General features: G+C 41.4%; 2 protein-coding genes across 2 annotated transcripts; both read left to right on the top strand.

Annotated features, from left to right (window-relative positions):
- Nucleotides 1-984: 984 nt before the first annotated feature.
- On the top strand, nucleotides 985-5,684 carry rsph4a (radial spoke head component 4A). The gene is made up of 7 exons (XM_049588427.1): nucleotides 985-1,278; nucleotides 2,821-3,043; nucleotides 3,230-3,499; nucleotides 3,754-4,203; nucleotides 4,302-4,446; nucleotides 5,142-5,259; nucleotides 5,366-5,684. Exons 1-7 carry the CDS (start codon nucleotides 1,172-1,174, stop codon nucleotides 5,595-5,597), a joined length of 1,545 nt encoding a protein of 514 aa, XP_049444384.1. The 5' UTR covers nucleotides 985-1,171; the 3' UTR covers nucleotides 5,598-5,684.
- Nucleotides 5,685-8,244: 2,560 nt separating this feature from the next.
- Nucleotides 8,245-24,647, top strand: lonp1 (lon peptidase 1, mitochondrial). The gene is made up of 21 exons (XM_049588518.1): nucleotides 8,245-8,768; nucleotides 9,888-9,976; nucleotides 10,427-10,546; nucleotides 10,686-10,854; nucleotides 11,405-11,518; nucleotides 11,678-11,739; nucleotides 12,982-13,111; nucleotides 13,625-13,708; nucleotides 13,800-13,868; nucleotides 15,306-15,457; nucleotides 16,772-16,910; nucleotides 17,075-17,253; nucleotides 17,546-17,633; nucleotides 18,449-18,571; nucleotides 18,719-18,835; nucleotides 19,147-19,287; nucleotides 21,629-21,794; nucleotides 21,920-22,006; nucleotides 22,141-22,268; nucleotides 22,514-22,678; nucleotides 23,948-24,647. Exons 1-21 carry the CDS (start codon nucleotides 8,268-8,270, stop codon nucleotides 24,101-24,103), a joined length of 2,979 nt encoding a protein of 992 aa, XP_049444475.1. The 5' UTR covers nucleotides 8,245-8,267; the 3' UTR covers nucleotides 24,104-24,647.
- Nucleotides 24,648-25,249: the final 602 nt, after the last annotated feature.

Here is a 25,249-nt window from a genome sequence, read left to right as displayed (position 1 = left end):
GGCGGCGCTAAGCACAGGATGCAACGATGGTGCCTTTGCATCATAGGGAGCTTCCGTCTGAAATAGGCAGCCAGTGGCAGGCTTGTACACACAGGCTACATCCTGTGAGCCAGACTAATTTTGCTATAAGAAATTATATAAGACCTATCAGTCTCTCTGTTGTAGAGTTACAGTATGGTGGGGAATGCACATCCTTCATTGAAGGGATAAAAGAAATTGTGAAATAAAACCTCATTCTCTCATGCTGCTCTGGTTGCTTTGGAACACAGGTTTCGGTTTGTGTCTTGTATCCACGTGTGTACTGTGTGTAAAATTAAAATAATGCTGTACACATTTATTTTATTGTCGAGCCTTTTTATCTGTTCAGTCCTACAGCGCAAGTTCTCTGCACAGCAATGCGGTGTCAATCTTTGTGTTCAATTCCATTCACTTGATTTTTTTTCTACCTGTTGTTTCCACTATTATTGTTTTTGTGTATATTTAGAGACAAGAGACACATTAAAGCGAATCCCTGAATTAATGAGTGAAGAAACATTACAGCATTTTACTGTTGTTAATCAAAGTGTGACTGGAACTAGCAAAACAGTAGCTTAGGCGGACAGCTGAGGGGTGCACAGTGATGCCATGAGTGTTGTGATTTTTTTTTTTTTTTTTGTCCAGTCCATGTGCAATCTGTGGTAGCTGTCTAAACCAAAGCCCACCACTGCTGCTGTTCTCAGTCCATAAGAGAACTGAAACATTTTGAACCACAGCTTGAGAAATTCTCATTCATCTTGAATGATCCACTTTTATTTCACACCAGTGTATCAAATGTCAGCACCTATAAACACATGGTGCTGATGGCGTGATCAATCTTCATGTCATGTTTTATTTACATGAGACTAGTGGACATAAAAAGGTGATGAGGTCAAAGGAGACACCTGATTTAGCTCAGTGGGCCCGCGGTGCTCTCGCGAGCCTAGGAACCCCTCTGTTACAGTAACCATAGCAACCGGTGAAGTTTGGCTCTACGGTCACTCTTAATACACTGTGAATACAAGCTAACTAGAAGTTTTAAACGTTTTTCTCCAGTCCTGTAGCTACCGTTATTCTATCTTTATCTAAAACTGACAGTCGGTGTGTTGTAAGGTACTAGTTCAGAGACACATGACTGAAACTGAGGTGAAGAACGATGGAAACAGCGGATGAAAAGCGAGACAAAAGTCAGCAGACGCTGCAGTCAGCTGCCTCGCTCAAAGCTTTCATGATGAAAAACAGCACGGAAAGCAACCTGAACCTGTAAGTAATGTTTGAATTATAGCTTTATGTCGTTATCTCATGACTGCATAGTCAAGTTTGCGGTCGAGTGAGCCGGTGTTAGCAAAACACGGACACGGTAGCAACCGCCGTTGACTTTTTTCGCGTCTGCTCATGACATTACGGTGTACTGGTGCTTGAACCAGTCAAAACAGACTTCCAAATAATCTCAATAAATTCATAGGCTACATTTAACATAAGCCCACCTAGTAAATTAAACTATATGTTACACATCAAGTATGAAATGTTTCTTGTTTCAAATCATAGGCCACTCAAAACATCCTATGTTATCTATATGTATCCACTTTTAACTGTGGGAGTGACTTTCCCTTTATTTTTTCTCAAAAACTGCACAGTAAAATAACATCACTTTTACATTGTGATAGGGTCATCCTGAACAGGACTCTGCTGAATTTTCAACAGACTTCTAAAGGAGAAGCTGTAATGAGAGTTCAAATTGTCTATGTGTTATAATGTCCATGAAAGTGACTTCTCCAGTGCAGTAATGTAAAAATTCAAATTGTATATGGTTCTATTATATATGATTGTCATATTATATACAATGTAACATTGATTAGCAGGTGCAGTCTGCATTTTTCCACCATTTATTAACTCATGATGTCCTTATCTAACTTCTGTGTTACTCTATTGGGCACTAGTTTTTGCCTTTGCTCCTTCAACACTTTATATCTGGTATATTTTGAATATTTTTGACTGATACTTAATACTCTACTGTTTTAAAAACTGGGCTCAATGTGTAACCCTGGCCTGGGGAACCCACTGGCTGTTCTGGTTGTTACTGATTTGTGACCATTAATTATTGTTGCTGTATTTTGTGTTACTCTAATTGAGGCAGTCTCTGGCACAAAAATTTCCTGCAGGATAAACAACGTTCTATTGAATTAAATTTAATTAAGTTGTCATAGTCGAGAAAATTTTTAGCAGAAATCCATTGCTATTAAGGAAATAGCTCTATCATATTTCTTGGTGTTGTCACATATTCAACAGAACCTATTTAAATTATGTGATGTGTAATATAATGCTGCTTTTATTTGTTAATATATATAACATGAGAAATGCTAAATATTGGAATATAAGTAATTCTTTGTCCTTTTCTGCCACTCCAAGCACTAATACTATTGTTTTCGCAAACAGTGGCTCACTTGACTGCAGTACACAAAGGAGTAGTCCATAAGCAAATAAATCAGGAAACCTGCTGCTGAGATATACACAAAATGATGACTGACATCAGTGCAGGGAAACATTTTCAATTACATGTGCAATGTATGTGTAAGTGGATTTTTAAAACAGAGAAAGAGTGGCTGTCAATATCAGTTTGTGGTCATAATACAAAAGAACAAACACATGTTCTCCAAGGTAAATGTCTGTGTTTTGCACAAAGGTAAATTTGTAATGTAGGGGCTTACATGTGTGAATTATATTTCTGGGTAGATGTCTAAAATGACCAACACATGATCAAAAACATTAAAGAAGCCTTCGTTGATTTTATTCTTTATGTTCCAGCTATGACCACCTCACTTTGTTGCTGATGAAGGTGATGGATGAGCAACCACAAAATGCGGTTGATGTGATTGAGGATATGAGTCGGGATGTGAAGCGGGGTTTATTTAAAGACAAGCAAAGCACCTTGCGAGACCTTCCGCAGACTACAGCTGCTGAGCTGCTGGCTGAGCAGCAGCGCGTGCTGTTTTCACGACCAGAAGAGGCTGACCAGGAGGAGGAACTGGTATTGGCAACTTAAACCTACACTGTGCATTAGTCTTGGTGATTTGAAGAGGAAAGGGCATATAAAGGGCAATTTGGTTTACCTGTGTAACATTAATATAGTGTGCTGAATCATTATTTATTGAGTGTCACTCATTATATGAAGCTGAATTTATGTCATTTAATACTGTCCATTGGTCTTCATCAGATTGAAACACCTCTTCCTAATGTGAGTGAGATTGGCTTCTACTTGGAGCAGGCTGGAGTGGGTCTGGGCAGAGAGGAGATGCAGAGGATCTTCCTTGCACTCAAGCAGCTTGTTGAGACGCAGGTGCTGCTACGCTGCCGACTGTGGGGCAAGATTCTGGGAACAGAGGGCAGCTATATCGTTGCTGAAGTTGAGTACAGAGAGGGGGAGGAAGGGGAGGAGGAGAGTACTGAGGAAGAGGAGAGAGAGGCAGAGACTGAAGAGAATGAGGTGAGGAAGGTGAAAGTACTCGATCAATGTACCAGACAATCTTCATTTATTCCCAAACTGTGACAGAGGCCTTTATTTACAGCATCTTCAAAGAGAACCAGGCCTTTTTTTATTACAATGTTCCTGCTTTAGTTAAAAGCCTCCCTTTTTCTTAATTCCTTTACTTCTGGTACTTTGTTTGGAAAGGATATTCCTACAGTGTCCCTTAATCTCAAGGAAAAGAAGTGAAATGAATTGTGCGGCTTTGTTTTCAGATTGATCCACTTCCTCAGTCAACCTATAAACCCCAACCAGCAGTGCCGAAGGAGCCCCTTGGAACTGGTGCTAACAAGTATGTTTATTACGTGTGCAAAGAGCCTGGTCTTCCTTGGGTAAAACTCCCTTCAGTCAGTCCTGCGCAGATCACTGTTGCTCGCCAGATTCGCAAATTCTTCACTGGGACGCTGGACAGCCCAATTATCAGCTACCCGCCTTTCCCCGGGAATGAAGCCAACTACCTAAGAGCACAGATCGCTCGCATCTCTGCTGGCACACAGGTGAGCCCCCAGGGCTTCTTCCAGACTGGGGAGGAGGAAGGTGATGAGGAAGATGAGTCACCCCGGGACAGCTGTGAAGTGAATCCTGACTTTGAGGGCGTTCCAGTTGCTGAGATGGCTGAGTCTTTGTCTGCCTGGGTGCATCATGTGCAGCACATCCTGCAGCAGGTACAAGTCTGATTGAAACAGGTGCATGGACCATTTTCTCAGCTGATTTTAGTTTTAGTGAGTGCATGTATTTAATGTGTGACTGTGGCCTGCTCTAGGGCCGCTGTACTTGGGTAAAACTGGCTGTGAAACCAGAAGACGACTCCAATGAGGAAGGGGAGGCCGAGGAGAAGGAAGAGGAGCCTGATGAGCCTGAGCCAGAAGTTGGACCCCCTCTGCTCACCCCCCTCTCCCAAGATGCAGGTCAGTCTTTGACTTTCGACATTTTGCTGCCAAAACAGGAGGAAAGGTTACCGAGGATCTACTTTCCACTGGGGATTGGGTGACTTGTTGCCGTACTGTTATAAAATACTTTCTAAATCCAGTTTCAGGTAGATTTACTCAGTAAAATCTCTCAAACAGCGTCCTCTGACTGTCGAGCAGCTGTAATCCCCATGAAGGTCAGGACGGGATTAAAATGTTGATAAACTCAACATGATTTCAGAACCAAAAAACAATCATGCAGTTCACACTGTTTCAGGCTTCATGCAATTAAAGTTGCATGTTTCACCTATCTACATTAAAGGTGTGCCCTGCTGCTGCCTGCTCACCTACTCTAGTCTCACCATGCAGCCAAATATAGAAGTTGTTAGCTTAGAGTAGTGAAAATGGGTCACAATATAGCGCCATGTAGTGACTGCAGCAAAAGTGCCCTCTTGGATGCCCCTAAGATAGATAAAACATGATTAAGTGCCTACCAGGGTGGCCTTAAAGTTGAGAAGGAGTGATGCAGTGCCATATAGGCTGCTCTATATGCTAGAAAATCTTCTGCGCACTAGAATGGCATGCACAGTTTCTTTTTTTTTGGTTTTGCTTGGTGAACCCATGGGCCTCCTTTTCTGAAACCAAACCTATGTCCTTGAAGGCAACTAAATCTTTTTAATATTCATGTCTCTCAGAATTGTTCAACACTCCTCCCTGGACCTCCAAGGTGTCCTCCACTCTCACCGCTCAGCATGCTGTAGCTGTGCTGCGTTCCAACCTCTGGCCAGGGGCTTATGCATATGCATGTGGAAAGTAAGTGGAAAGATAAGGACATTCTGACTTCCTGTGTTTGATTTCTCACCGTATCCTCAAGGCAATGTTGCAATTTACAACCACCATGTGCTGTCTCCTACTTCAGGAAGTTTGAGAACATATATGTTGGATGGGGTTTGAAGTATGCAGGGGAAGGGTACGGCCCACCCGTCCCCCCGCTGCCACAGAAAGAATATCCCAGTGGACCACAGATCACAGAGGCCCTGGACCCATCACTGGAGGACGAGCAGATGCTGAAGGACGCTTTAGAGGAGCAGCAAGATGCCCAGGAAGAGATGGAGGCCTCAGATGAAGAGGATGAGGAAGATGACGATTAAAAAAAGTTACTTATCTTTAAGAATTTATACGCAAGTCAATGGCCAAATAAACCATTTTACTCTCCAACATGTAAATGTAAATGTAAATGTTCTTTATTTATACAGCCCTTTACAACAACCCTTTTGGTGAACCAAAGTGCTTTACAATAGGTGCAAAAGAAGCAATAAATAAAACAATTAAAAATAAATAGAGGCAATAACAACAATAAAAACAATAAAAGCAATGAAAATAATAAAAGCAATAGGAGCAATAAAATACAATAAAATAAAGTAAAACAGAGTAAAAGTAAAAGAGTCACCACACTACTGGGTATTAAAAGCCATCCTAAATAAATATGTCTTCAGTCTAGATTTGAAAAGGCCCAGGTCAGAAATGAGACGCATTTCAACAGGGAGCTTATTCCAAAGCCTGGGAGCAGCGATGGAAAAGGCTTGATCACCCCAGTGTTTGTATTTTGACCTGGGCACTTCCAGCAAAAGTTGGTTTGACGATCTTAGCGCTCTACCAGGTTCCCGAACAGTTAAAAGCTCAGTTAAGTACACTGGGGCGAGACCATGAAGAGCTTTAAAAACAAACATTAAAATTTTAAAATCAATCCTGTACTGGACGGGAAGCCAGTGAAGGGATTTAAGAACAGGAGTGATGTGCTCTCGTCTGTTAGTGCTGGTTAAAAGACGGGCCGCAGTATTTTGCACCAGCTGGAGGCGACCAAGAGAAGCCTGGGAGACATGACATGATGTTATAAATTCAGGCAGATAAAGTTCAATATCTGAACAGGGCAGTAGTGTAAAGATGAGGCCAATGTACACACATTTTGTTGAAGGCACTCTGTGGAGATTTTGACCACCAGTAGCACTATGGAACAATGCTTTACATGCGGGTCCCCCTCTTGTTTGTTCTTGTGCACATGCAGGCAGATGTACCATAGGTGGATTATGAGACAATGGGCCCCTGGGCACAGATATGCAAAAGGCCCCAGCATCTCTCCTCCATGGGAGCAAGACACACAGCCTTTGTAGTGGTTTTGCATCTTTGTTGTCATCATGCATCTTTTTGTGCTTTTGTGCCTCCTTGTGGTTGCTTGGTGTGTCTTTGAGGTTAACTCTGTCTTTTATAGTCATGTTGTGTCTGAGGTCATTTAATGTCTCTGTAATTGTTTTGTATCTGTTTGTTGTCTTTTGGGTCTCTTTAATGTAATTTTGTGTCTTTTTTTTTGTCATTTTGTTTATCTTTGGGGTTCCTTTGCATCTCTGTGTGGTCTTTATTTGGTTATTCCGAGTCTGTTCCCCGTCAGTATGTGTTTATTGGAGTGACATTTTGCAAGTGAAGGCTGGGGTTTCACTTGATACTGTGGGCCCGAGGGCCTGTGCCCGGTAAACCCATTCAGTAAACCACCCATAAGGTGCACATTCACACACACAGCAATGGTTTCACACTGTTCTACCGATGCATAGTGAGGGGTTCATGTGCCAAGAAATGCAGCAGTGAAAAAGAAGACTGTTAGCAAATAATAAGGGCATCAATGATGGCTTTCCAATTTTTTTTCTAAGTCAACACTCCCACCTTTGCCATCAGTGTAATAAGAATATGAAAGAGGGGGACAACAACTTCATGAGGTAGATCCACCAACTGCAGCCCTTACACAAGATTTGTGTACATGGGCAAGTACCCTGGAACTGAACGCAGCTCACATTAGGCAAGAGGCAGGGTACACCTTGGAAAGGTCACCAGACTATCACAGCGCTGATACATAGAGACAAACATGATTTTTTTAAAGCAAACAATGAACCTGTGTGTCTCTTGACTTTGGGAGGAAGCCAGAGCCCAATAAAAAGCCACATTGACAGAAGGAGAACATGCAAACTCCACACAGAGGGTCCCAAACTGGCCAACAACAATAATAACAATAATAATAATAATAGTAGTAGAAATAATATCTCAATTGTAGCCTTTTCTCTCCCAGATACTTTATTAATACAAAACAGGTTTCCATTTCATCCCAAAGTGTTAAAGATTGGGAGGAATGGAAAGTATAATCAGTCTTTAATAAAGGAAATACAAATAGACAGATCAATCACATCATAATAAAGTTAGTCTTTAGTGATTAGTGGGCCTTCGCTTTAACAGAGAGCATAAAATGTTGTTTATGTTGGAAATGACAAAATTGGACTAGAATGTGATGATGAAGTTACAGTTGAAAAGCGTTTTCAACAAAGAGTTAACTGGAACATCAGAAAAGCATGACCATAGACTGTATCAAGGAATATTAACCCTCTTAATAGCAATCATTAACCTACAGTCTAAAAGAAAGACAGCTTATGTCTTTTCAAATAATAAAAAAATAACATCCCTGTTCTGTAAGTTAATCATATATTTAACATCAATCCAGAAGAATTCAACGTAAATGCATTCATAATATGAATATTTAACTTTTTCTTACCACTGTTACAGAACACACAGGATTCAGGGTTCTTTTGTTTTTTAAGTTTTTTAGAAAGCATTTCTTGGATTGCTTCAGTCTTCAATTCTGTATTTTTGACAAACTATGAAAACAAATTTTATTTTATATTTTATCTAATCGCATGACGCAATTTTATGTGATTAGGGCTACGTCATCAAACGTTGACGGAAGTAGGTGGTTCACATGCTGTAGAAAGCTCCAGATCAACATGGCGACGTGCATGAAGATGTTCGGCGCAGCCAAACAGCTGCACAGAAATTCGGCTCTTGTGGGGAAACTAAACTGGCCCGGTGTGTTCAGGACGGGCAGCAGCCGCTCCCTCCTGACCGACACATCCGCCCAGAGCCGTCACATCCCGGTCAGCACAGCGATGACAGCTGGCTGCAGACTGACCCCCAGACCTCACAGGTGGATGCGGGTCGGAGCGGTTCTCCGCGGCCGAACCGAGCTCCTCACCCCGACCCCTCGGCCCTACATGCTTCAGGAGAGGATGTTCGGGAACCGGTCCAGTGCTGGCTTCTCCGGGGAGGACGGCGGGGATAGTGCAGGCTCTGGGGGAGAGGAGGCAGGGGGAGATGGGGGAGCGCCGTACAACGGTCCCCAGATGACAGCTCTCACCCCCATGATGGTCCCGGAGGTGTTTCCTAATGTGCCGCTGATCGCTGTGAGCAGGAACCCGGTGTTCCCCCGCTTCATCAAGATCATAGAGGTGAGGATGATGTTGTCATTGGCTTTTCTACTCTTCATTGGCTTCAAGGACACTGGGATGATGCAATCACCCATCACAGTCTTGTAAGGGAGGCTGTTGTCTTTCATACAGGGGTTAACAGGATCTGCTTCAAATTGAGTTAACTGTGGAAAAAGACTCCCTTCTGTTGTACTGTCCCTTCAGAGACTGGACACTTTGACAGCAGTCAGGAAAACATATAGCCACCGTGAAGTTCTGCAGTCATACAGCTGGAACATATTGTTCAATAGAGCATCTGTTTTAAAGTTAAAGGGGAACTAAAGCCATTTTTTAATCTAATACATGGTTTCACTGTGGTCTAATACAGTCCAAAAATATAAATTTGTGATGTTATGAGGAATAAAGTCCGGAGCTGCTCCATAGACAATGAATTGGGAAAGATGTTACAGGTGATACTAACAACAGTTGATCACGTAACAAGTTTTCATACCTCTGTGGTTTCTGGCTTTGACAGGAAGTAGCTCAAGTTCACAAACACTGACTAAACTTTCCTCAACCATGGAAATAACATATTGGAATTTTTCATTCAGGCGCTGTTCCCCTTTAAAGGGACACTCCACTGATGTTACACATCAAAATGAAAGCGGCTGTAATGTCCTCTGTGGCTCCGGATGACCTTGGTCAAGGCTTAGAAAATAGTCCTGGTGTGTCACAGTGATGCCATGCGGGTTATCACAGCTCAGACTTGGAGACTTCAAATTTCTAACAGAAAGCTTGAGATACAGGCTTGTTTCTTGTCTGCCACAATGTCTTTTTCGGTGCTACAACTGGGGTTAGAGTTAGAATATTCTACATTTTTTTGAAAACTCACGTGCAAAAGATATTTAACACGGAAAATGAAATATGGCTGTGTTCTAGGAAGAACGTCATCTTTTATCTGGACAGATTGACAAATGTACCAACTCCATTAGGTGTTTCAGCAGATTAGAAATTCCCATACTTGTGTTTTATTGTTTCCCAGACGATCACTGGAATGACAGGGAATGATTACCAAACTTTTTGTTCAAGGCTTTTGCTCACACTTCTTATTCATGTGCTGTCAGATGCTGAGTGTGTGTGATGTGTCTTTCTTCCTGCCAGGTAAAAAACAAAGAACTGATGGAGCTGTTGAGGAGGAAGGTTCGTCTTGCTCAGCCATATGCTGGAGTCTTCATGAAGAGAGATGATAAGTAAGTCTGATAAGTTGCTCCTTTGCTCCACTCACTGATGGTCGGATTGACAGAGGCCTGAGAAGGAGAGCATTACCCCTTGACCATGTGCTTTGCAGGCTTTTGCCTGATTCATAAAATGCCATGTGAACGGGACAGCTAGTTTCCTTTAATGTAAGGCAAGCTGAGCATTTACTGTTGCTGCTGCTTCCTGTTAAAAGCTTTCCATGGGTTTGCCAGTGGAAGACCTTTATTTTGAAGCAGCTTCAGGAAATGAATGTAATGGTCACTGACATTATGGGACTTTGGATCTGCGGATCAGTTTTTAATATCTCAGCCACCATTTGTATGTGATGTGATCTACTTTATATCACAGCGTGTCAATCAGTGACTGCAGTAATAAGTGACGTGCTAAGAAGTTGACATACTGCTGTGTGTGTTGGTTTCAATGAGTGTTTCTCTCTCTTGCAGTAATGAGTCAGATGTGGTGGAGTCTCTAGATGCCATCTATTCTACAGGGACCTTTGTTCAGATTCATGAGATGCAGGACCTGGGAGACAAGCTGAGGATGATCGTCATGGGACACCGCAGGTTAGACACACTACTGCTGCTTTTGGGTAAAAGGCGTAGTGGTTGGTTGGAAAAGAAATCTGTAGCCTCTGCTCCCCATGGCACACTGTTACCTCTACCTTGTGTAGATCTCAGCTATATGTATATTTTGGTCTGTCAGGATCCGGATTACAAAACAGCTGGAGGTGGAGCCTGAGGAAGCAGCAGCGACATCCCCTGTGTGGTCAGAGTCTGACTCAGAGTCTCAACCTAAACCTCAACCGAGACGCAAAACCAAACGCAGCCGCAAGGACCAACCGGGTACCCTGACGGAGCAGCTCGAGGACAAGGTCTGTAGCACGACCCTTACATGCCTCAGTGCCCCTCAATGTATAGTCCGCTCAGCTGTGTGCACTCAATAGAGTCTTGGAGGCAACAAGCTGCATACAAAATGCCATGAGATAGGGAGGCGTGGTTCGGTTGTTATTTTGGGCCCAGCAGCTATTTTCTTCCCCTGGGGCCCAAACAGGATAATCCAACCATGTCGTCATATCTCCCCGAGCATTGTAGCTCACAGTGTAGATGGACAAATAATGAACTTCAGATAAGAGCAGTAAGCGTTTTAGCATTTAACAGTACCTTCATATGTTAATGATATTTGTAAATGCAGTTTGGTTTGTTATGTTTCACATTTGCACCACTGTGCATGTCATGTGTACTTTCTCATTACAACCCAAGGTGAAAAAAGATAAGCTATAACCGTAGTTATCCAGAGGGAAATAATTTAACTGTCTCACTAACTATATCGTTAGTTCATTAGTGTTGGTAGAAGAAGTATTTGTAGAGTATATTAATATTCATACTGTTGTAAGTGATGTTCCCTCTGTTAATGTTGTGTAGATTTCAGAAGCAGACCTGAGTCCAGAGATTCAGCCTCTGCCCTCCTCCAACATCCTGATGGTCGAAGTGGACAACATTCAACATGAACAGTTCACTGTCACAGAGGAGGTCAAGGTACAAAACACACATTACATGTCATGAGCAGCTGGGGAAGTGATTTCCACTGTGGAATTGAAGTTATTCCTGATTCTGTGGCAGAGTTATAAAACAGATGATAATACTGAAAAGAAAACATGTAAACACTAGAGTCCCTGTGATGTGTGTGTCGTGTAGGCGCTGACAGCAGAGATAGTGAAGACCATCAGGGACATCATCGCACTGAACCCTCTCTACAGGTCAGTCCTCACTCTTATTTAGTTACTCAGTCATCTGACACAATCTGTCCCGACCACGTTTTATCATCCGGTTTTTGTTTGTGTTTTTATTTACATTGTACAGCTTGCAGTTCACACTTAGCCTACAGGCCTGCTTTAATGTTTGTAAAGCATTTAAGATATGTTTTATAGCTGCTAGCTTTCTGTTAACAAATATAACCTGCACCACGAGTTCCCTCTTGATTTCCTCTATCATTTTAGTGCTCTATAGGTTTTTGCATCGGCTTGAGAAATTAATACTTCAGACTAATTTCACTTTAATTTCAGGGATTTTTCATTCTATATTTCTTTAAGTGGTTAAGCACTACATGACTGAAGTTCAGGATGAACCTGTGCACATGCATGCAAAGTATCCTGGTCATGCATCTCCTAGTTTTGGGTCATATTATGCTTTGATGATGGATGGAACGTTGTGCATAGTTTGGTGTATGTAGCAGGTATATTAATATTTAAATACAGCATTGGACATCATTTTAAAAAAATGTTTCAAGTAGATTTTGCACCTGAAATTCATTAGAGATTGGCTTCCTCCCTTTTGGCACACCTCAAGCTAGTGGCAATTTAGGCACCATCTAAAGGCAGGGACACACATTAGGACTGTTGAGTTCATTACAGATATGGTTTGGAAACAAGTTGGACCTGGTCTGTTTCAGTTCAGGTCAGTTGATGTTGACAGTCGGCAGATAAAATCATTTAGTGTGTGACATGTAAAGTTTCTAATCTGAGGCCTTCAGATTCAGTCGCTGACTGTCGCTCTGACAAAGATTTTTATAAACATGTTTGATGTTTGCAGCTGGCATAGGTGAAGTGATTCATTAAGGCAGCAGTTGGATAAGCAGTCGTGACTAAAAGACATCATTTACAAAAACAGATATGAGCCATTCCTGAAATTATATTCCTTAACTGCACAAAAAACATGATTTATTAAAGTAAAAAAAACTTTGAGCTATTTTATTAAAGCAATCCATACAAGTTTGATATTCCCTCGCTTGCACAAACAGGATTAAGTAAAGACAATGAAAACCAGAGATCTGCAGATAAGGCCTTCTTCTTCTGTGACTGTGGAGAACTTTTTAAATTTAATTTATAATCAGTGTTCAAATTAGTTTCAAACCAGCAGGCTCAGGAAGAAATCCAGGTGTAGTGATGCTGAAATCGAAGTGCTCTGAAATGTGCTTGTTTTTATGTGTTTGTGTTTGATAGAGAGTCCGTCCTCCAGATGATGCAGGCTGGGCAGAGAGTGGTGGATAATCCCATCTACCTCAGTGACATGGGAGCAGCTTTGACAGGAGCAGAGTCACAGGAACTGCAGGACGTCCTGGAGGAGACCAATGTGAGCAGTGTGCAAGGCTTGTTTGGGACTGTCTTATCCATTCTGTGGGAGACAGTCCTGGATGATTCCTTTTTGAAAGCTCAGAGAAGCGGCTGTGTGCTGCTCTTAAATGGGTGGAGAAGTTGATCATTTGCCAAACCAACCAGTTAGTCCTCATCCTTTAATCCTTTGCTCTTAAACTGAAACATACTGTTTGAAAACTGTTGAGATAAAGCATTAACTTCCCCTGAGGCAGATGAGAAAAGAAACACCCACAGTTACTACGGTTGGTGTGAACCACAGTCAGAGTGGATGTTTTTATTTAGCCCATCAGCCAGAAGGGTCCATAATAAGCCCATACCATGATTAAAACAAAAACAAATCTGGCAACATTAAGCTTAGAGTTAGTGTTTGGTCACAAAGATGAGGACTAAGTGGTTGATTTGGCAAACAGACTTCTAGTCTTTTACTAAAGAACAGCAAACAGATGCTTCCCCAAACTCCTTCTTAACCCGTTGCTGTGTGTCTCTGCAGATCCCGAAGCGTCTCTACAAGGCTCTGTCTCTGCTGAAGAAGGAGTTCGAGCTTAGTAAACTGCAGCAGCGACTGGGCAGAGAGGTCAGAGGTCATCTCCAAACACGTGCGATCTTTAGCGGCTGCTCTGCTCATCATCCTTAGTCACTCATCTGTCTCCCTGCTCTGCTCACAGGTGGAAGAGAAAATCAAACAGACCCACAGGAAGTACCTGCTACAGGAGCAGCTCAAGATCATTAAGAAGGTAAATTTTGATGTCCACCTGTCTGTCATTGTGTCTCAGTATTTAAGCTCAACTTACTTTTCCTGTATGTCACGCCAGTATAATAATGTCTAAGTCCACCACAGCCGACATCTGGACAGCCACGTTCCATCAAACAATCCTGCCTCAGGTAGTATTTATTGCAGGGCTATTGTACTGGATTGCATAAGATGGTAACTGTGTTTGTCATATTACATCCCTCTCCAGAATGTGTCAGGTTTTTATACTATTTTCAGACTGTTATACTGATACACGTGATGCGAAACCAAACTTCACAGGTGCGAGTTACGCCTGGAAACTTCATGCCGTACACCACGATCAACATGTGCTGAGGTTAGCACGAGCGGATCGATCAGACCAACATTATGTCATTGCCGAGACCAAGCCCCCTTTTGGGGAAGGAAATTATAGTGTCAAATATCGCAAAGAGAAAAACAGGAAAATGCCTAAAAGCTGTTGTGTTGCAGGTTAACCAAGGCTGTCACAGTGAGATTGGAGTCACATAAGATACGTCAGTATTCACTGTCAGCGTGGTAAATGACTAAGTGATGCTGGTGACGGTAGAGCTGCTTGAGGCTGCTGCAGTAAAGTCAGACAGTATAGCAGTAACAGAGTGTTGTCTCCAACTATCTCATCCTAGATCAAACAGTTGGCTGTTAACAGGCTGTTTTTTTACAACACTTCGCCTAATGAGAACTGCTGATTCAATCATATATTTATAGTCGTTCCTTGGAGATAAAGTATTGTGAATTTTCAGGTTCAGACAAGGTCGCAAAATATTTATTAGAGGTGTCTACAAGTAAATGTTTGTATAACAAGAAATAAATGCATACAGACAAGTCAAGTTATAATCCAAACACATGTCAGATTGCATTTAGCATTTATAGGGTCTACTGTCCTCCAAAAGGGGGCCCGGACTTGACGTTTTGTGAAGTACCCATATGTGTCAGTCTTGTCTATCAGCATGCAAGTCAGTCACACTTGACAATGGTGAAAAATCATACGGTGGATCTGTAAGACCCGGCCTGCAGGTTCCAGGCCAGTTACAACAGCAACAGAGAGAGAGTTGTGAATAAGACAAAGACAGTGTGTTGCCATTAACTCACCATTGTAGGGGATGTTGATGGCAACACATTGAACATAGTAATGCACATTTGACAGCATCACCCAGATGTGCTGATCACCAGGATGATAAATATTTTTGAAAGAAACATAAGCTTATTCATTTGGGTTGTTTTTTGTTTTGTTTCTTTGCTGTACCGAACTCGTACCAAACTGTGACTGTCAAATTGTGATTTCCACCACTGACACTGATCCCAGAACAGAGTCTAGTTTTCAGTACCTGCTCTAGCAGCTCTGAGGGGCAGTCCTGTGGACTAGATCCCATTAAAACAATGTGTGTGTGCCGTGTGTTTTCAGGAGCTGGGTCTGGAAAAAGAGGACAAAGAAGCTATTGAGGAGAAGTTCAGAGAGAGACTCAAAGAGAGGACTGTCCCACAGCACATAATGGACGTCATCAATGAAGAACTCAACAAACTGGGACTGCTGGACAACCACTCCTCAGAGTTCAAGTAAGTCTTGTGCAATTTTTGTCCCACTAACCTGAGAGGGCCTTTAACTTATGATGTCACTTGGTTGGCTTGAGGAACACTTACGTCTAGAACAAGTTACCTTGACAACTACTGAGCAGAGCAGCATGACATGGAGTTTAGGTATTTATGAGCTCTGGAAAATGATGCCTGATGTCATAATGACTCCTGGACCGTTTTTCTCTCTAGTGCTATATTCAGGCTCACTTACCTCCACTTTTGTAATCTAATCTATCTAATGCAACAGCATTTACTTAGGGCATCCATGCTTCAGTGAAAACTGTACTCTTTTTGCCTGTACATGGTGCATGTCTTCTGTTCAGCCTGCAGATCTGTTGTAATTAGATGATTATGAGTCTTGTTTCATGTGGTTGGTATCAGTTGTACTCTCACCGCTTTCCCACCAACAGGGAATAGATTCTTCTGTGGTTTGCGCACCTAATTTTGAACCATTTGGGGCATTTCGACTTTATTTAAATGGTTTGGAGCCTGAAAAACCATATTCTACAGATTGGAAGGCTGGAGTCTTGCATGTACACCCTCTGTTGACAACACAACCTTGGATACAATGATTCCACTTAGAATTGGTGGAATCACAGGCTTGTTGCTTCATAGCACCAAGGTTTCAAGAATCCTGAATGGAACTGGAAGAGTTAGAGCTAGTTTGGTGAAAAAGGGCCGTCTGTGTCAAGTGCCAAGTTAAACTCTTGTCTGCTCTGGGTGACTGACCCTACTGTCCAAAGTTAAAGGTACCTTGTGGACTTTGTGACCACCAGTAGCAATGTCTTTTCTAGTGGGCCCTTGTTTTGTTCGTGTTGTATTCTCACACACAGGTGATGAGATACAGATTTCTGCCAATGGTTTCACACTCTTCCAGTGGTTGTGGTGGTAAGATGCCAAGAAAAAAAGTAACAATATGCCAGCAAACGGCAGTGAAGAGAAAGACTGGTAGCTGGCACAGTTTAAATCATTCCAAAAAATTGTGTTTTGCAAATGTTTTCTGAGGAGGTAGATGAATTAAGCAGGTTTGTTTAGACCTACAAAAAAACACACACTGAGCTTTGATGAGAAATGCTGAGTGTAAACAGAACGTGGATGGATTTAAAAAATTTGTGTTCAGAAGAAAAGTCCACAGGAAGGCTTTATCTTTCCGCAGCTAAGCTCCGTCTGTTGTTTGCACTGGTAGTTCTGTTAATACAACAGACACATTTCACACTGAGGATACTAAAATCATCTCTGCTCTGTTTTACACTGCAACAAACAGAAACAAACAACAATAACAATTGTGTGTTTCAGTGTAACCCGTAATTACCTGGACTGGCTGACCAGCATGCCGTGGGGCACCAACAGTGAAGAGAACTTATCACTGGAGAGAGCCAAAGAGGTTCTGGAAGAAGATCATTATGGAATGGACGATGTTAAGAAGCGCATATTAGTGAGCAAACACACACACAAACACACACAGCATTTAAAAACACAAGGAAGGAAAACATATTTTTTTACTTGGAAAGCAGTTGTTCAGATACAGCTATTCACTCAGCAGCTGTAGAGTTTTTTCTTTTTGGAAATGAACATGACTTACTCTCTGTGTTTGTGCAGGAATTCATAGCAGTGAGCCAGCTGCGTGGCTCCACCCAGGGGAAGATCTTATGTTTCTACGGTCCTCCAGGTGTAGGAAAGACCTCCATCGCCCGCTCCATAGCCAGAGCCCTCAACAGAGAGTACTTCAGGTTCAGCGTGGGAGGCATGACCGATGTGGCAGAGATTAAAGGACACAGGTCTGGAAGTCTGTACTACCATTGTCACCTCTGTTTGAGTCTAAATATTTTTTTAAAGAAAAATCCTGCATAGTATATCTTAAATGTTCTGCTTTTTCAATAGGTGTTGTATAAACTGTTCTTACTGGTGAATTAATACAACACCATGTTGTGGAACAATAACAGTAATGAAATGTTCTGATTTATTGGCCGATACAAAATTGGCCAGATACAGTATGCCATTCATCCCTAGTTACAACTTGATTTAATATAGGGACATGGTTTTCTGAAATGCGATTGTGTGTGTGTCCAGGAGAACATATGTTGGAGCAATGCCAGGGAAGATTATCCAGTGCCTGAAGAAAACCAAGACAGAGAACCCTCTGGTGCTCATAGACGAGGTCAGTATGGTGATGCTGCTCCTGTAGCTGTGCCTTTTACGTGCAATAGAAACCATCAGTGCAACACCCATATAACTGTCAGACTCTTTCTTGTCACTAGTTTTAGCTTGTAGATGACTTGGTTCATACAAGCAGGAGTGTTTTACATGTTTACCGTGGTTGAAACAGAGTGATGTGGAAAACCAATATTTATATGGAAATAACTTCAATCATAGCATGAAATTTATGCTCTCACATATAACATATACTGTTTAACCACTGCTCTCTGGCCACTTAAACAATACTAAAACACACACAGTCTATATTATATACTGTATATCTATGTATGTAAACAAGCTGTTAAGGTCTTGGGCAATTAACTTAAAAGCTACTATCACTTTATTATACTTTGTAGGGATGTTCTCCTTAGCTGGCAAAACATATTAAATTCCACATGGTTTTGGTTATTTGTTTGTACCTCCCCCACTTAGCACATTCATAATTCATAAAAATGTTGAGGATGCATTTCAGATCAACAGTTGTCCCAAGATGGACACAACACTGAAGCCCTATTCGCACAGGATTTTTAGGTGGGGACTTCTAGTAATTTGTAATAATTGCAGAGGTCGTCTGAGATCTTTGTCCTGTGCCAATCTGCCATGTTCTTATTTTGTCAAATAAAAGTTCCACTACAATATATATTTTGCGAGATACAGAGATTATGTTATAATATTAGTACCATGTAAATTGGCATGTATGTACAGTGTGTAGGTATGTGTGGGTATATTTATACATACATATTCATGTACTGTGTTTCTCTAACCTGTCATTATCAGGTGGATAAGATGGGTCGTGGTTACCAGGGTGATCCATCCTCCGCACTGCTGGAGCTTCTGGATCCTGAGCAGAACGCCAACTTTCTCGACCACTACCTGGATGTTCCTGTAGATCTGTCAAAGGTATCAGTGTGTAATCAGTGCGACCAGTAAAGCTTTGTTGTAGCGTTTTCATCCAGAAAAAAGTTCTTTTTACATTAATTCAAGAGGAAAATTACACATAAAGCACAGTTTATTCAAGCTCTGCACATCTGTGTCTGCTCCAAAAAGGTTTTGTTTATCTGCACGGCCAATGTGACTGACACCATCCCAGAGCCTCTCAGAGACAGGATGGAGATGATCAATGTGTCTGGATATGTGGCCCAGGAGAAACTGGCTATTGCTCAGGTAACACCAGTGTCAACCTCTGCACTTATGTGATTGTGGGGGAATATACATATATATACTAAAACTTATATACTGTGTACAGTTAACAATGTTGTGTTGTCAAACTTTTGACATAGTTTTTGCCCTGTAAATGATGCTGTATATCAAAGTGTTGCCACTATAATTGTTGTACAGTTTAATGATAGTGGTATATTTTTCCTCACAGTTTGGGTAACAAGTTGTAAGTAAAAAATTGATATGCTTTGCTATTATCTCATTTCTATGTTTCTGTCTGTCTGTCTGTCTGTCTGTCTGTCTGTCTATCCATCCAGCAATACCTGGTCCCTCAGCTGCGCACTCTGTGTGGTTTGACTGAGGAAAAGGCCTCGATCTCATCTGACGCCCTCGGTCTGCTCATCAAGCAGTACTGCAGGGAGTCTGGAGTCAGGAACCTGCAGAAACAAGTTGAAAAGGTAAACTACTGCAAAGCTTTGTTCTGGCTGCACTAAACCAGAGCTCACATGCATTAGGCTACACAGAACAAAGATTTCTGTCTTAATCGGCAGCACAATATGCATACACGCTACCGGTCAAATGTTAAAGAAAACCCTCATCTTTTTTTACTCACATTTAAGCAAAAGTCCAATGACTAAACTAAATTGAGACAAAGGTAAGCTGTAAACTGCCAGAGGTTTAAAAAAAACTTAGGTTTCAAAAAATAGTAATAATAATGAAAATTTTGGGGATATATAAAAAGTTCCTTTTCAGGGAACAAGTTATGGATTAACAACTCCCAGCAGTTCTGCACCAATGGGTATAAATTTATCTTTGAAAGTTGATGCTCCCACTTTTGTGACTACTGACAATCCCTCTGTCTGTATAACAGCGGTGCTGAAACAGTCTTAACTGCACCCTGTGAAACATTATTTGGACAATACCGTACAGCAGGAAGTCATATATTGCTATCAAGAAAGCCAAGAAAAAGGCAATTAACAAAGGCAGCCAGACAGACAATTATAACCCTTAAAAGTGTAAAGGCCCAAATGCACTGAAAGTGATAATTGATGCGGCTCATTTGATGTGTGTTAATTGATGCTCCTATGGCACACTGCAGGCATCACATTTCAAATCGCAGCCCCACAGAACCAGCAGTATTTGGAAAAAACTATATATACACAGGCAGGAACCAGCCACGTCTTATAATTTTTTTCTTCTATGTAGGTGAAAATCATATAGCTGATCATAACTCTATACTAAGTTGATTATGTTCTTAGGTGTATGTTGGAAATTAAGTTATATGAACCTAGATGATATGAGGTGGGTCTGTTATGCCAATGTAGTTAGAACTGTGTTATTCATAATGCTTTAAGCAAACAGAGCTTACATCAACTGTTGCCCCAAACCGGTATGCAGTCTAGCTGCACATCCACTTCTCTGTCTCTCCTCTCTGCTTCACTGACTTTGATCACTGGGACCTCATTTGACACTCCAAAATCAAAACAAGCTCAGAATAGAAGTTTCAAAGCAGATAAACGCACCTGATAACACTTCTGGTGTGTGTTTAGGCATTTAAAACAATAGGTGTACATAGACTTAGACACATGCATCAGATGCTTTCAGTGCATTTGAGCTGTATGTGTTTCTTTGAGAGAGTCAGTGAGTACAGTTTACTACACCATCAAAAAGCACTCGGAAATTGGAGGAGACTTTTGTAGGAAGAGGTTTGGCAGAACTAAAAAGTAATCATTAAGATAAGAAGAAAATGCCTGGGCCATAAAGCACTGGACTACTGAAGACTGGAGGAAGAAAGTCTCATGAATCAAAATTGAAATTGTCTGTTTATCTTATCTTATCTTATCTTATCTTATCTTATCTTATCTTATCTTATCTTCACATGGGTTTCTGTATGCCGTTGAGTAGGCAAAATGTTCCTCCTCGGTGTGTGACACCCACAGTCAAACTCGGAGAAAGAAGGGTGATAGTCTCAGGCTCTTTTGCTTGATCCACTGTTGGCGACTCACACAGGATGACAGTGTACTCACTGACGCTGAACCAAAAGAGCTACCACACCATGCAGTACCCTCTGGTCTATGCCTGTTGGTCAGGGGTTCATGACAAAAACTTTCTCCAAGCTACGTCAGAACTACCTTATAAGAACAAGACAGTAGGCTCCAAATCACGGCCAACACAGTCTCTAGAATTTAAACCCCATCAAGCTGGTTTGAGATGAAAACAACAGAGGGTGAAAGCAAAGCGTTTCACAAGTGCAACACATTTGTAGGAACTTCTGCAACAATGTTGCAAAGAACTTTCCAAACAATATTTGATTTCCATTTGAGAGGAAATGCTGCGAGTGTGTTTGGTTGCTTTTTAAAGTTACAATTGATTGTGCTTGAATTTCAGAGTACATTAAAACTTTAAATTGGGTACAGTTCAATAAAAACTGAAAAATGGTTTTAAAACATTTGATCGGCAGTGTACTTTCTGCAACTACAACATCCTTTAGGACCAGCAGGAATTGCTGGTGTTTGCAGTGGGTGGGACGTAGGATGCAGGAGTAGGATGGTTCAGAAAGCAACAGAACAACACCTGCTTAACTAATCTTGAAGTCACATTTATTTATTTGGAAAGTGATAACTCTGCAGATGGTGACTGTGGCTCTGTGGGACAAAAACAATATAATTTGTAATTTTAGTGGCACATTGACACCAGAAAGTAGCACATCCTTCAGTGTTTGTTTGGTGTGTGTTTGTTTGTGTGTGTGTGCGTGTGTGTGTGTGTGTGTGTGTAATCCCTTTTCCATCTGTCTGTCAGGTTTTCCGTAAGGTGGCATTCTCTATTGTCAGCGGCGAGAAAACCTCAGTGACTGTTACACCTGACAACCTGCAGGACTATGTGGGTAAACCTATTTTCACAGTGGATCGAATGTACGACGTCACCCCACCAGGAGTGGTTATGGGGCTGGCATGGACTGCTATGGGTGAGAGAGACTTATATATACACACACGCACACACACACACACACACACACTCATACATAAAAACCCAGTACCAGTGTAAGATGTAAAATGCTGAAAGTCCGCCCGCATTCTGTCCTCTGTGTAGGAGGCTCAACGTTGTTTATTGAGACTTCACTGCGCCGTCCTTCTGGAGGAGCGGACACTAAAGGAGAGGGGTCACTGGAGGTTACAGGTTAGTCACAAAGGGCCACCAACAGAGTCACTCTGCAGGGTTTAGATTAAATCAAATACTGCCAAGCACCAGTCTGATATCTTCACCACATACTGAACAGAGAACACATTAACAGTGTCGCTGCTCCTCTGCAGGTCAGCTGGGTGATGTTATGAAGGAAAGTGCAAAGATTGCTTCAACCTTTGCCAGAGCCTTCCTGATGACCCAGGAACCAGAAAATCACTTTCTGGTCAACTCCCACCTACACCTGCATGTTCCTGAGGTAACCAGGAAGATTACTATCACTTAATCTTTTTTATTCTTTTCACTTAACCTTCACTAAATAGTAGTCATGAGAAATTACATTTCATTTGTGTTGCATTTTTCACAAACTGAAGTGCTTCAAGCTGCTGTGTGTGGATTTGAAAATGTCCTGTTTCGACGCCCCCATGATACGATCAGTAATACACTGTGGCCGGCAGCAATGCTACTTCCTATCTCTTTGTTTATAATGTCACTTGATTCTAGGGGGCAACTCCCAAGGACGGACCAAGCGCTGGCTGCACCATTGTTACAGCACTGTTGTCCCTGGCAACCAACCGGCCGGTGCGTCAGAATGTAGCCATGACTGGTGAAGTGTCACTGACCGGCAAAATACTGCCAGTAGGAGGAATCAAAGAGAAAACTATCGCTGTAAGTACAAGACACACACACACACACACACACACTATCTATATATATATATATATATATATATATATATATATATATATATATATATATATAAATGGTTCCCAAACACCTTTTCTGGGTGGAGAAAGTTTTCATTCAGTGTAAAGCAGCTGTGAACAACTGACACTATAAGAGCTACTCATAAATTTATGGATAAATGAAGGCTGATATACAGAGATGTGTGCTTTAACCACATTCAACATTCATTTCTGATTCTGATTTAAATGTATCTATTGATTAGAGAATGATTAAATAAATGGTTTGTTTATTTAACTCAGTGCTGCTGTATTTGAACGAACCTCCCACTGGTACAGTGTGTGCTCTTTGCTGGGCACCAAAAATACCATACAGAGTGGAACAGCAAATTTTAAGGTCAGGGAAATACCAAAGTGTCAGAGTGCTGCTTGCGCTGGTCATTGTACTCTCACAAAAATAAGGGCTCTGAAACTTGTTAACATTAATCTTGTTAATAATGGTGTTGAGATTGTTGCTTTGGGGAGGCACATGTGAAAACTAAAATCTAGCAAAACCAGGTAGAAAAGATACAAAAAAATGAACATAATTCAAAATTCACAATTTCAAAATACATGTCGTAGCAATTATCATGCTGTACACCAAGGTTGGACATAGCCACCGTGACGTCACCCATTGGTTTGCGGACTCCTGTTTTGAAACCTCATGTTTGGCATTTTGTCTGTCGCCAGTGACCATATTTGGATGAGAGGGTGGAGATAATCCTAATGCTAGGTGCCAGCTTGGTTAGCACGGTGCATTTACAGCTGTTGTTTACTGTGATAGTGCTAATGCTAATGCAGATTTTCCCAAGTGGACAATAGGCTTAAAACCATTAAAACAAAATGTACTTACAGGTAAAAACTGAATATCTGACTCCATAGAGGTTGTTTTAGTACAACAGTACACTGAACAAGACTTTTTTAGGCCACCAAAACTTAACAATTAACTTTCATTAACTGAAAACACACTGAAATAGTGACAGCTACAGAATGGTGTGTAGGAGTGTCCTCAGCACCTGGCATTAACAGTAGTTGTTTAGAGGTTTCTGTTGGTCAACATGTTGAATTAATTCATAAAGTGACAATACAAGCCTTAGTCCCCACTGCTGTCAGGACAAAGGTATCTAGTTGTTTTTGTAGAACATTTTGAAATATATTTCAAACCAGTGTGCGCATTTACTTCAGAATGTGAGCTAGATTTTCTTGTCCCCATCAGGCTCGTCGTGCTGGTGTGACCTGCATCATCCTGCCAAGTGAGAACAGGAAAGACTTCTCTGACCTCCCGGACTACATCAGCCAGGGCCTGGAGGTCCACTTTGTGGATCACTACAGCCAAATCTACCCCATCGTTTTCCCAAAGGACCAGTCTTAACCTGCTTTCAACTGCAGCTTTAAAACCAAGGCAAGGTGGACCAAGACTTCTTTTCATGGCACTTCAGAATTCAGAACCTGTTTGTTACCACCTAACACTAATTGACATTCAGGTTGTAGTTGCAGTAAATATGCAGTTTGGACTCTGGGGTCCCGCTGTGGAGAATGGCACTAGATTACCTGTTCCAAAACCACTGACAGGAACAGCTGGCTCGATGATCACTCACATATAATTCAGTTTCAGTCACCACAGGAAGCCTGAATGTAGGAGGTTTGTCATGCGAATGAGACAGCATCACTGAACTGAAACCATGCAACACACTGTGCTGAAGATGGACATACACAGTAACATGGTAACTATGGTGATGATGAGCACTGGATGAGCATCCCAGGATATGATGTCATCAACATTGCTGCCAGGCAGCCTGTTTACCTACAGCTCTCATTACAGGGGCTGTGGATGGACTCTTTCATAGATTTGTTATATTATTTTATTTTATTATTGGCCAGATGTGATGTTGAAATAAATTAAATCATAAATGCAACTCTGCCTGCTGCTGTTTTCTTTACTGATCCACCTGTGAACCTGTGAATGGATTATTAATTGACGCTACTGGGATTCAATCAAACTGTGTAGTTTATCAGTTATTTTTATCCTTAAAAAAGTTATTTACAACCAAAAACAAGAAGATGTCAAAGATACATAGCATATTTACATAACACAACATGACAAATGTCACGAATAATGAATAATGAAAGATAAACAGGAAAAGTAGGTATGTGTGTTAGTGTGGTATGTGTGCATTTACATCTGCAATGTGGAGACCAAAATTTAAATGCCTCAAAGGAATGTTTTCTTTCATTTTTTCATGAGCGTCCACTTGGACTCAAGAATGAAGTGATCACATTTTGGTGGTCAAAGGTCACTCTGACCTCACAGAACATATTTTTGGCCAGAACTTAAGAATTCATACACTAATCATGACAAAATTTCACATAAATGTCAAATAGGATAAGATGATGAAATGATGGCATTTTATAGCCAAAAGGTCAGCTTCGCTGTGATATCATAATATTCTGCAGAAACACCTTTCTGGCTATTATTCAGTGTCATAACTCAGGAACAGAAGGGGAGACATTTGTTCAG

The sequence above is a fragment of the Epinephelus fuscoguttatus genome, linkage group LG10 (assembly GCF_011397635.1).
Source record: "Epinephelus fuscoguttatus linkage group LG10, E.fuscoguttatus.final_Chr_v1".
Lineage (NCBI taxonomy): Eukaryota > Metazoa > Chordata > Actinopteri > Perciformes > Serranidae > Epinephelus > Epinephelus fuscoguttatus.
The sequence above is the reverse complement of the archived record's forward strand: the minus strand, read 5'-3'. Positions and strand labels throughout refer to the sequence as shown.

Coding starts and splice junctions, on each gene's coding strand:
- rsph4a (XM_049588427.1), top strand. CDS start 1,172: ATGGAAACAGCGGATGAAAAGCGAGACAAAAGTCAGCAGACGCTGCAG. Junction 3,044..3,229: donor CTGACCAGGAGGAGGAACTG/GTATTGGCAACT, acceptor GGTCTTCATCAG/ATTGAAACACCTCTTCCTAA. Junction 4,204..4,301: donor TGCAGCACATCCTGCAGCAG/GTACAAGTCTGA, acceptor GGCCTGCTCTAG/GGCCGCTGTACTTGGGTAAA.
- lonp1 (XM_049588518.1), top strand. CDS start 8,268: ATGGCGACGTGCATGAAGATGTTCGGCGCAGCCAAACAGCTGCACAGA. Junction 11,740..12,981: donor GCACTGAACCCTCTCTACAG/GTCAGTCCTCAC, acceptor TGTGTTTGATAG/AGAGTCCGTCCTCCAGATGA. Junction 19,288..21,628: donor TGCAGAAACAAGTTGAAAAG/GTAAACTACTGC, acceptor TCTGTCTGTCAG/GTTTTCCGTAAGGTGGCATT.